The 12,296-nt window shown below is 45.0% G+C and overlaps 2 protein-coding genes across 2 annotated transcripts; one reads left to right on the forward strand and one right to left on the reverse strand.

The window, feature by feature from the left end:
• Positions 1–3,858: 3,858 nt before the first annotated feature.
• LOC109785674 (two-component response regulator-like PRR73) lies at positions 3,859–9,626 on the forward strand. Its single transcript, XM_020344274.4, has 9 exons — positions 3,859–4,162; positions 4,654–5,071; positions 6,102–6,263; positions 6,383–6,516; positions 6,653–6,853; positions 7,239–7,419; positions 7,506–7,914; positions 7,996–8,776; positions 9,169–9,626. The coding sequence occupies exons 2-9, from the start codon at positions 4,756–4,758 to the stop codon at positions 9,274–9,276; spliced, it is 2,292 nt and encodes a 763-aa protein (XP_020199863.1). The 5' UTR covers positions 3,859–4,162; positions 4,654–4,755; the 3' UTR covers positions 9,277–9,626.
• Positions 9,627–9,871: 245 nt separating this feature from the next.
• Positions 9,872–12,070, reverse strand: LOC109785678 (elongator complex protein 6). Its single transcript, XM_020344276.4, has 5 exons — positions 11,768–12,070; positions 10,996–11,062; positions 10,697–10,905; positions 10,466–10,612; positions 9,872–10,290 (listed from the first exon to the last, which is right to left on the reverse strand). Exons 1-5 carry the CDS (start codon positions 11,981–11,983, stop codon positions 10,165–10,167), a joined length of 765 nt encoding a protein of 254 aa, XP_020199865.1. The 5' UTR covers positions 11,984–12,070; the 3' UTR covers positions 9,872–10,164.
• Positions 12,071–12,296: the final 226 nt, after the last annotated feature.

Raw genomic sequence — 12,296 nt, forward strand, 5'->3', positions numbered from 1 at the left:
GGTTTTGACAATTTAAAATTTGGTTTCAAGCAGATTTGTATTCGAAGTTCTTTTGACCGTAGTTTCAGTTCCGTAGCTCCGATTTGATTGATTCTTTTTGCAGATCAAATCTCTTCAGTTGAGCTTTCATATTTGATCTTCTTATTTGAGTTTTACCTGTGCATCTTTGCTTGAGTGCTTATGTATGCTATTATTTGTTTGCGATAGAATTCCCGGAGTGCGAAGCGTGCTACTACGAGTCACTAGGTTTTGCGGATCGTCAGCAAGGCAAGTAACACATTGATTAGGGATGGCACCCGCAGGGTATGGGTACGGGTGGAGCTACCCCATACCCTTACCCGTCCGCCCTGAGTTTACCCATCACCCATGCCCATACCCGTCAAGGGTACAATTTTTTCCCATATCCGTCACCCGCCAGGGTATATGGGTACCCGCGGGTACAAATAACCGCGTTTACAACACATCAATTGAGTAGAAAATAGTTGTAAAAAGCAACATATAATCATAAATTATTAATAGCAACACATTTTAAACAGCAATGTACAACAACATATTGTAACAACAACATATTCTCATAAAGAAAAATACTTGCCTATAAAGTGACATATAAAAATGTTAAACAACAACACATAATCATAAATAACAACACATATGCATACACTTTTAGTTCACGAAATCATGATAAATTATAGAGATAATTTGAATACACATTAGAGTTTTTACCTAGCATGATTAGGAGGGGAAATGAATACATTGGAATATTAACGGAAACCCACCTGTCAACATTTTAGATGGGTACATGGGTACGCGGGCATGGGTTATACGATCCCATACCCGTACCCTCTCTACCCGATGGGTATGATATTTTCCCATTTAATTACCCATGGGTAATTTTTTGTCCCATACCCTTACCCTAATAGGGTTTTTACCCACAGGGTACGCGGATAATGGGTACCCATTGCCATCCCTAACATTGATCATACTCTTTTCATACCCAGTTTTTATGCATTAGTTTCAATCCTCAAACACTGCATGATTAGGATGTGATTAACGTGTGGGTATTGGGAAGTAGATGATGAGGTAGAACCTATTGCCCTGTTTATTATCAAACCCTGGGAGTTACTTCTACGTTATGCTTATGTTGCTATGCTATGCTCGTAGACGTGGTTTGGTTTGAGAGATCCATGGCAGTTGTGAGTGTTTAATTAATGGCTAACTTAAGGTGGCAACTTTAATACACATCTGGGTGGATTTCTTGTGGGCACCTGGAGAATCCAGTGTTGTCCTAGGATATCTCGGAGTACCCGTGTGATCATCCTACGGTCCGTCACCCAGGCTCAAAGGGATCATAAGATTATTCATGCTAGAAACTTCCGTGTGCAGCCACAAGCTATTATGGGCTCTAGCATAGTTGAGTATATATGTTGCATGACCTCTTTCAGTGGCGGGCTAGCAGATGTAGGGGAAAGTAGGTGTAACTGTCCACCCAGAGTAAAGAGTTAATGTTTCTGAAAGACTGTGTCTCGTTCATTTGTTTTTCAAACACCATGTAGTGCGAGAAATCCAACGAAGGAGATCGAGTCTTGTGGGGAAAAGTGCGCAAACCTCTGCAGAGTGTACAAACTAATCATGGTTAGCCGTGTCCCCGGTTATGAACATCTTGAGTATCTGGTTCTTGGATTATCTTATGGATCTCATCACTCTAATTTAATTTGTTGGGTTGATAACTACTTTTAATTGGGTTTGAGTTGGAGGAACCTTCTCAATGTTGTTCAACTACCATGATAGTTAAATAAAATATATTCCTTTGTTGTAGGGAAAAATTGGCTTTTCGCAAAAACATATTAACCATAGAACCTCCACCAGCCATATATGCATGTAGTGATAGCATCTATCTTGTTCATTGCTCTACTGTGTTATATTGCCAGCATATTCCATGTGCTGACCCGTTTTCGGGCTGCAACGTCTCATGTTGCAGACTTTTCAGACGAAGAGTAAGGTGCGCTAGGTCGTTGTCGTGCACTCAGCTATGTCGTTGGAGTTGATGGACTCACTTTATCTTCCAAACCTTCCGCTGTTATTTATTTAGATGGCCTTAACCCATATTTATTGTAATAAGTTCTCTTTTGAGACTATCGATGTAATAAGTGTGTGATTGCTACTTTGTTATAAATCCTTCGAGTACTGTGTGTGTCAGCATTACCGATCCAGGGATGACACTTAAGCACAGAGACTTGACCGTTTGAGGTCGGGTCGCTACAGGCCTGGCGAGAGGGCGTCGAGCAGAGCGCGTCGCGGTAGGACGGGGCATCAGATCCGGCGGAGGAGGGACTCGACTCCATCCATCGCAGCTCATGGCTACGGCCGACGGTCGGGGGGCAACGGGGTGGCCATGGGGAGTGGGGGGCGACGGTCCCGGAGTGGCGATCGTCATGAGCAGGTGGGCGCTGGGGCCGGAGTGGCCGGCGGCGCAGGAGAGCCTAACACCAGCGACAACTATCATTCTCAACCAACGATCAACTAGACGTTCTCCCCAGAGTGAGCGTTCTTGTTAGACCGACGGAGATGTTGGTTTCTTTGAGTTGGGTGTACGTGACATCATGGTTAATAGAATTGATAAACTACTCATATTAGGACTTTCTTTTTCGGAAGTTCATCTCCAAAGAACCTCCGAAAAAATGGTTCTCAGGTTCATGTGAGTAAGCACAAAGTGGGCTGATTAAGCATATTTGACCAAGCTATATTCCAGGGGATAGTCAGTCATAACAAATGGAAATCGATGATTGTGGTCAGGGCGTTACACGTGCCCAAGCATGGAGTGGCTTACTTAGTAATCAAATCAATTTCTCAACATGCTCCTAAGGCTCAAATCATGTCTATCCTATGTTTGTCATCGCCATCTTCAAGTTCATAGATAGAACTGAGATAAGCTAAAACATAATTAATTATTGCTACCTCACTGAGTGGTAGCAACGAAAATGAAAGGTCGAAAAATCTGTGAAAACACATGCGACAACCATAAATGATAGAAGCCTTGTTTGCTATAGTGGTGCATAATATCAAAATTTGCCAAATTGTCCGTTATTTTATTTATTATAGTTGCTATTTTTGGTATAAAACTATTTTAATGCTCATTTTATTTTAATTCTTGTTGTAGCTAAAGAAACAAATAGTTGGCCAGCTAGAATGCTAAAATTTCTACTCGTAGTTCACTACTTATAGATTGACAATTTACTATGAATGAAACTTAGCACAGCACAGCACAGCTGAAGAACCATAAACTAAGCCTCCTTTCCAAAACAAGTCTCCTCGTTTTACTTCAAAATCAAAACAAAAATCACGATACTTATTTTGAAATGGAGGGAGTAATAGAAAAGCAAGCTTACAAGTGTGCGGCTCAGATTGATTTAGAATTAGTAGCTTATTTTAGAAACAAGGCAAACTTGTTTTCTCGTAGAAAAAAAGGCCATTGCATGAGGTCTCAAAACGTGTGGATGAGACGAAGCGTTCCTGTTGAACCAGAAAAACGATGCCAGAAAAGGTAAAACTGTACTACTCTAGTCCACAGATCACTCTCCAGCCTCCAACCCCATCCCTTTCATTACCACAAAAAGAAAAACCCAGCCATGCCTAAACGCCGTGAAGACGTGATGAGGCTACGCCGTGACGATCTTTCCTGCGGCGCCCCTCCCGGGCCCACTGTCAACTACAGTAGCCGCCAACCCGCACCTACCGAAGTGCGTCGCTCGGCCCCACCCGGCAGCGCCCCGGCCGCGGCGGAGCCCCACGCGGCGCTCCACGTGTCGGGGCTCCCCGGGCGGATCTGACGGGCCGATGGAGCGCGCGGCTTTAGATTTCGTCGGATCCCGGCGGGTCGCAAGCCCCACCCGCTCCCTCCGGCCCTCCCCGCCTCCACTTGCTCCACGTCATGGTCGCCCCGTTATCTATTTCCTCCCTCTCGTCCCCTCGCCTCCTTCCTTCCTTCGGCACCACCACTTCTCTCCTCTCTTCTCCCCACAGAGCCCAGGCTCAGTTTTATCTCTCGCCTGGTCCTCGTGACACCCCGCCGCGTTGTGGAAACATCCACGGCTACTTCCACGCGCGGGTCAAAGCTCGCGCGCCCACGCCCATGCCGCCACCGCCCGCCCCTCGACCCACCACGGTGCGCGCCCTTCCCTCTGGCAACGCAAGCGCTCGTCTCTGTCCACCTTTTTGGGGGTTCGCTTTAGCTGATTTTGGGGCCGGGGGCCTCGAAATTCGGTGGATCTCGGCCGCCCGCCGCCGGAATCCGGCACGGGTGGACCGCCGTGAGGCGCTCTGTCAGTGATGCCTCGTCGGGGTTGAGTCGCGGTGGGAGTTTGACGCTTGGTTTACCTGTCTGATTCTGTTGAAAGCTCGAGTACTGCTGATGCAGTCTAATTTCATCTCATCACCAAGACTATTTCCTCAGTCTTTTAAGCTCCTATAATCTCTAAATTACGCTCATCTTTGCTCCAGTAACTAGTACCAATTTTGTACGGTAAATCCGTTCTCGCGCCGAGCCTTAACAATTTCGTACGGTGTGCGTGTCAATTGACGACGAACTGCCCATAATTCGAAGCATTTCTCATGCTCGTGATAGATTCGACCTTGATCCATGCGTGCTCGTTGCAGATTCCAGTCGTTGGATGCAGCATGCCCATTTCTGAAGCCAGGGCAGGGCATGCGCCGTCGTCTGTGAACCGTCTCTAGTTGCAAACGCCACGGATCCAGCTGATGGTGAGCGCCGGTCAAGCTGGCGCGGACGGACCTTCCACCAGTGATATTAGGGGAACCGGAAACGGCGCCGTAGAGAATGGCCATGCCCTCAAGGCAAACGAGGACAAGGAATGGAGGGGCGGCATCAAGGAAGAGGACTGGCCCAGCACGCACAGTGCGCCGCCAGGCTTGGACGAGCAGAAGCAGCAGCAAGACCGGGTTATCCGGTGGGAGAAGTTCCTGCCGGTGAAGACACTAAGGGTCTTGCTGGTGGAGAACGATGACTGTACCCGACATGTTGTCCGTGCTCTGCTCCGTAAGTGTGGCTATGAAGGTAATGCCCTGCAAATTTAAACTCTAGTTTCAAGTAAATTATTAAATTGGATTTTGATCTTTTGTTGTTTGTAGGTCTGTTAGAGGCCAGAGTGTTCATGTTATTGTATTTTGTTCTCTCTCTCTTTCAGTTTTAGATTTCACTTCGAGTTGATTTTGAACTGATAGTGCGACCATACATCTATCACAACATTTATACAGGGGGATACTGAGGCTGGAGGTTATCCTCCTTTTCCAAAACAAAAAAGAACAAGGGGATACTGGACTTGCTTATTGTGGAAAAGGGGGAACTGAAATTGCTTGTTGTGAAAAAGAGTGCATCGAGCATGCTAAAATAAGAGCAATGATTTTGATGGCACATCCTAATTGATCATAGCTAAAGACACCATGATGCCGACCTGTATTTAGAACATGAAATCTTCATTCAATTCCCCAGTCAGCAATTAGTTGATCTGGCTATTAGTTTTACTTCAGTGGAAGAAGGTGCCTGATGGTGAATGCTCCCGTCTTGGTGCATCAGTTGATGGGCATGGTCAATCTTGATCAATCAGCATAGTTTTGTTAACTGTTAACATGAATGAATGCATAAATGGCCAGGAACTTTTGTTAGAAAGATGCCAAGGTGAGCACCAACACCGAGAAAGAAAAATCAAATAGCCAACTGACATTTGGTCTTGCTGCTAATTGAAATCAGTGCAACTGAAGTGATTTGACAAGGCTTTAACTTATCCCCACTCTCACAAGCTAACTGAACCTAGGAACTTTGCAAACTTGAGCCTAGTTATCTTTGAGTAGTTTCTTGCACTAAATTGGGTAAATACAAACTCTATTCAAGTGTCATGGATCTTCCTGATGTAAATTGCACGTTTGATGTTTTTGTTAATTCGGTCGGTACATTATGTTATTTCCTATTAGAATTATGCCTTTCCTTTTATATTCAAAGGTGAAAGCTAAATCAATATTGCTTTTCTTTGAAACTGTTTCAATTACGTCAATCCATTGACTGCAAAATGCATATCTTTCCTTTGTAGTTATCTCTGCTGAGAATGGATTGCATGCATGGCAATATCTTGAAGATGTGCAAAACCGTATTGACCTGGTATTAACCGAGGTCGCCATGCCTTGTCTATCTGGCATTGGTCTGCTCAGTAAGATCACGAGTCACAGTATTTGCAAGGGCATTCCTGTGATCAGTAAGCAGCTTTCCTGCTCAACCATATTGCTCCAACAGATTAATACACTTATTTTGGTCCTTGCTAATTTGTTAGTTTAAATATTCTTAGCTTCTAAAGCTTATGTTGTTTCTGTGCAGTGATGTCTAAGAATGACTCGATGAGTACAGTCTTTAGGTGTCTATCAAAGGGAGCAGTTGACTTCTTAGTGAAGCCGATACGGAAGAATGAACTTAAGACCCTTTGGCAGCACATATGGAGGCGATGCCACAGTGTAAGTTGCTTGTTGTTGGTCTAGCTTATTTCATGTCGGAAAACCAAGCCCAAAAGTCACGAGGGCATAGTTTCTTTGACCTACCTATTTATCTTCTCTGATTATCACTCTGGAATTTGCCTTTTTCTGAATCTAGTCCAGTGGAAGTGAAAGTGGCATCCATACACAAAAATGTTCCAAACCGAAGGCTGGTGATGAATATGAGAACAACAGTCATGATGACGATGACGATTGCGGCAGTCATGATGACGATGACGATGACGATGATGATGCCGATGACGACTTTAGTGTTGGGCCCAATGCTAGGGATGGCAGTGATAATGGCAGTGGCACTCAGGTACGTCGGTTACTTAAAATTGGAAGGTACTTCTTACTCATCAGAAGATTGCGATAGATGTAATATAAAGGGTATTAGTTGAATACTACTCGGAACAAATGTTTGACTCTTCCAAAATTAATAGGATTAATACCTCTGCTGGTTGAAAAGCTATGTGTTAAGTACAATTTTTTCGTGCACATACTTTGTACTTCCTAGTAATTCACTAATTCACCCCAGATCAGATCCTAGAGCGATTCACCGTGGGCATTTTAGACCTTTTAACGTCTCACCCTGAGTCCACCCTTAGAACTGAGTAACAAAATGATAGCGTTTGTGCCAATGTTTTTTAAGAAATCTCTTTTGAAAATCTATTCTCATGCCGCCGATCTATATTAAAATGCAGAGTTCATGGACGAAGCGTGCTGTGGAGATTGATAGCCCACAACTTTTGTCTTCTGATCATCTAGCAGAATCACCTGATAGTACTTGTGCGCAAGTAATTCACCCCAGATCAGAGATAGGCAGCAATAGGTGGTTGCCGACTGCAAATAAAAGGAACATCAATAATCAAAAAGAAAATAATGGTATCTTATGCTAACAGTATCCTTTGTACAAAGTAAATACACCTTTTTCTTTTACTGTCTGTCAACCAACTGCCACTTCTATGCAGATGACTCCATGGGGAAATACTTAGAAATAGGCGCTCCTAGAAATTCAAGTCTTGGGTATCAATCTTCTCCAAATGAGATGTCTGTTAATCCAACAGAAAAACAGCATGAGAATCTCACATCCCAAAACAAGTCAGTAAACAAAATAGTCATCGACAAACCAACTTGTCAAACTGCTGATTTGATTAGTTCAATAGCCAGAAACACAGAATCGAAACAGGCTGCTAGAATCACTGATGCACCTGACTGCTCCTCCAAGATGCCAAACGGGAATGAAATGAAAAACGATTCTCCCATCAACATGCCATCCCAAGAGCTGGGTCTGAAGATATCGGAAACAACTAGATGTGAAACTGAAATCCATGATGAACAAAGTATTCCGAAAAGATCAAATCTGTCAGCATTCACCAGGTGCAAAGCATAACATCACTATAGTTACTAAGTTATGAACACAGCAATAAGTTGCGTACTAACTGTCCTTTATTTTGCAAGGTACCATACTCCCATGGCTTCCGATCAAGGTGGGGCAACATTTCGGGGAAGCTGTTCACCTCAAGATAACAGCTCAGAGGCTGTGAAAACGAACTCCACCTGCAAGATGGAGTCAAATTCAGATGCTGCTCAAATAAAGCAGGGCTCAAATGGCAGTAGCAACAACAATGACATGGGCTCCAGTACAAAGAATGCCATCGCAAAGCCTTGTACAGACAGGGAGAGAGTTATGTTACCATCACTTGTTAAATCGAACCAGCAGACTTCAGCATTCCATCCGGTGCAGCACCAAGTGTCACCAGCTCATGTGGCACGCAAGGACAAAGCTGCTGAAGAAATTGCCAATGCAGTGAAAGTGGGCCACTCAAGCGAGGCACAGCAAAGCTCTGTGCAGCATCACCATCATGCACACTATTACCGCCATGTTATGGCACAGCAACAGACATTAATTGACGGTGCATCAAACGCTCGGTGTGGCTCATCCAATGCTTCCGATTCACCCATGGAAGGTCATGCTGCTAACTATGGTGTGAACGTGAGCGTCTCAGGCAGCAATAATGGAAGCAATACGCAGAATGGAAGTAGCTCCGCTCCCAATATTGCAAGGCCAAACATGGAGAGTGGTACCATGGACAAAATTGAGGCTGACGGTGGCAATGGCAGCGGGAGCAGGCCGAGCGGTAGTGGCAATGACATGGTTTGTCAGAATCAGCTCAGCCAACGAGAAGCTGCAGTGAACAAATTCAGGCAGAAGCGGAAAGAGAGGAACTTCGGGAAAAAGGTAAATCTATTTTCAGCTACATGCTTTCTAAAGCAGGGACTTCCAAAATTAGGCCCCTTTCAGTTTGATTTAGTATAGTATGAATGACCAGGAATGTTTTCCTAGTAGTTGGACGCAAGTCATGATGATGATGAATATTAACTTCTTACTTCTGAAAGAGAGAAACGCTTAATTTCGTCAAAACAAAACAAAAAGAGAAAGAGCGAGAGAGAAACATGAGCTTTTATGTTGCTTCCAAAAATGTAATGGCAGGCCACTAAACGGAATAGCATAGCAGCATAGGCGTAGAAAATGTAATTGATAGTGCCTTGGGGAGTGTGATTTTATCTGCTGAAGCATTTGACGTCTCTGATGGTCTGTATTGACGGCCTCGTCGGCTTGGCTATTTTCAGGTGCGGTACCAAAGCAGGAAGAGACTGGCCGAGCAGCGGCCACGTGTCCGTGGGCAATTCGTTCGACAGTCTGGACAAGATGAGGCAGGCCAAGCAGAAGACGGATGACACGACCCTCCCTTCTGGTCCACTGTAGCGTCTGTTACTACATACGTACATAGGTTATTGACTCTCACATTAGAGTGCTCAACAAATAAAGACCCACCCGTATGATTATTGTCCCTGGCCGGCCGACTCCAGATGAACTTTTGTAATATCTAATCTATGTGGCCATCCGTCGTAGTAAGTACCATGCATGTTACCCCTCGTTGTGGTTTGCGATCTTCAGTTCTCTTGGAGAGATAGATATGCTTAGTCTTACTCAAGAAGAGTCTTAAGAAGGAGCAAGCCAGTAGCCAAGTTGTCACTCATATCTGTATATATCTATCTATATACATAATGCATGTTAAATTATTCAACCTTGACCAAGCTGTCACTCGTATCTATCTATATCTATCTATATACATAATGCATGTTAAATCATTCCACCTTGACCAAGCTGATATAACTGACAAGGTGGTGTTCTAAAGTCAAAAGGTTGCACTTCACTTCTACTCCCTCTGTAGAGAAATATAAGCTTGTTTAGATCACTAATATAATGATCTAAACAATCATATACTATTTCTTTACAGAGGGGGTAATATAAGACCTTTTAGATCACTACTTTACAGAGGGAGTAATTATGTTTTGGCATTGCAGTTCCCCTAGCGTCTGCTCGAATACTCCATATCACAGGCTTACAATGTTGTGTACATCCCCTTTTCCAATGAATAAAGGCAACACAAACTTCCCAAAAAAAGGCAAAAAGAGATGCAACCATGCAGGTCCTGAACCGGGCAATGCTGCTTTCCTTTCCATGATATTCCTTAAAACAGGGCAACTTCAACATAACGAGAGACCCATCAACTGGCATCACTGAAGCGATATCTGCTGTGCAGCTTTACTGTGGCCAAAGTTCTAATGTCTGCTCCCTGGGTAGAAGAAGTCTGCGCCGTTTTCCTTCACCTTAAAATGGAAGCTCCAAACTTTCTGCCCTTTCGCCGGCCTTTGCTCGATGAGCATTCCTTTGTTTACCACTGACAGCTGTTGACAAAAGAATGAAACGCTTGTCAACTCTAAATAAAATGGACGGTGCCAAGTGCCACCATTCACAATAAGACCAACGTTTGCCGGAGTAATTCACAGCTATCTATAGTGGCTCAAAAAATCAAGCCAAGAACCTAAAGTATGCAGAGTGGTGATCAAGAAGGAACCTGACCTGTCCATGAACATCAGTGGCTAAACCAGTGCTCAGAGGTGCTGCTTTAATCACAAGATCCGCAATATAGCGCAGATGTGCGAGAAGTCCCACACCATCCTCGCTTGAATAAATATCCTCATGAATAAGAACCACAAGCGAGCAATTCTGCCAAGACACAAACAAGGTGTAAAAAATGTGAATATGCTGTGAAGAAAGAGTACTGGCAGTGATTGGCAGATTCAGTTTTACCATCTCAGACGTAAGTGTCACACAATAATGCAAGAAGTCCAAGACATCATCTGCAGAACCATTGGCAGCAACTTCCAAGAGTGAAACATCATCTATCATAACCGTGAACCGACCTGCATTTTCTCCAGCCCTGCATGTCTCCACCACTCTCTGAACAGCACTATACAGCTGAGCTAAGCTATCAGCAATGGCACCTCCCTGTGTTCCACCTGAGTAAACAAGCATGCAAATCAGTGACTTGTTAACAATGATGCAGCATTTGGAGAAACAAGGTACTCAAAGATTGTTTGCTTGCTTGCCTGGGAACCCCTGCAAGTCAAAGAAATGAAGTCTCTCACTCTTCCTATGCATGGATAAGTTACAGCCCTGGAAAATTTCAGAAGAAGAAATCATGAGCCGTCCAACATTTAGAGTAGGCCACAGTACTGGTAGAAATCGAAAAATATACGCTCTCTGAATGGTCAGTCCAGCCTCCAGTGCAGCAATCAAAGTTAGATTTAACTTGTGCAAACTTGCTAGACCTTCTGGTTCTGGATGAGCTGGTTGTTGAAATACTGAAATTTCACATACATTGAGCTATTGCTGCCAGTTCATTCGGTACTGGCTTCCTGGCAACACAAGTATACAGTTCTGACATGAAGCATTATGCATAAACCCAATGATTCACTGTTATGATGGATGATGTTGGGCAACGGAGTCGGATTTACGACAGCGACTTCCAGCAGTGAAACATCATCAGTCATAACCGTGAAGTCCCCCCAGTCCAACCTATTTAAACTTTCAAAGTGCGAGTGTTTGGTATGGGATTCGGTCCCATATTCAGATTAGAGCAAACTTATTTATACTATTCCGTAGATTCTATACCCAGATCACCTTGTCAAATTTTGTGATGGACTGTCACCCATTTATTTACAGATGATGAATCGAAGCAAGCATGAGCACGATTACATAATTTCTCTACTAAGAACATACTACAAGTCTGCAGTACTCACTAAGTAAGTAACAAGTGTGTGTGAGACAGAGAGCGTGGTTAGGTTATGGTAAGGCTGGGAGCAAGCACGGGACGCTTACCATCTTGCGGAGGACGCGGTCGTAGTGCGAAAAGGGCTGCGCGAGGGCGAGGAGCGCCGCGCCACCGCCACCGCCACCGCCCGCAGCGAGCGCGCGCTTAAGGAGGAGGTGGAGGACGAAGGCGGCGGGCGCCTCCACGCAGTCCTCCACCACCACCACCCGCGCGCCGGCGCACATGGCCTCGCTGAGGAGGTCCCCCGCGCCGTACTCCTCCATCTCCGCCTCAAGCTGCGGCGGCGGCGGCAGCCAAGGAAGGAAAAGGAGGTGCCTGAGCGAATTTCACAGAGAGCAAAGAAAAAACAAAGTCCAGAGGAAGGCGCACTTGGAGGAAGTACGTAACGTAGGTCCGAAGGCGCATCGACCGTAGCGGAGAGTGCGCGTGCGTGTCCACGGAAGCAAAACGGTCACGCGGGGCGGGCGTGGCGTGGCGGAGGCAGCAGACGGCACCTGAGGACAGTGGAGCAGTTCCGCCCTTCCTCGGAGTCGTGGACAAAAGGGTGGACGGAGTCGTCTCGTGTCGACTCGTCCG

The sequence above is a fragment of the Aegilops tauschii genome, chromosome 4 (assembly GCF_002575655.3).
Source record: "Aegilops tauschii subsp. strangulata cultivar AL8/78 chromosome 4, Aet v6.0, whole genome shotgun sequence".
Classification (NCBI taxonomy): Eukaryota; Viridiplantae; Streptophyta; class Magnoliopsida; order Poales; family Poaceae; genus Aegilops; species Aegilops tauschii.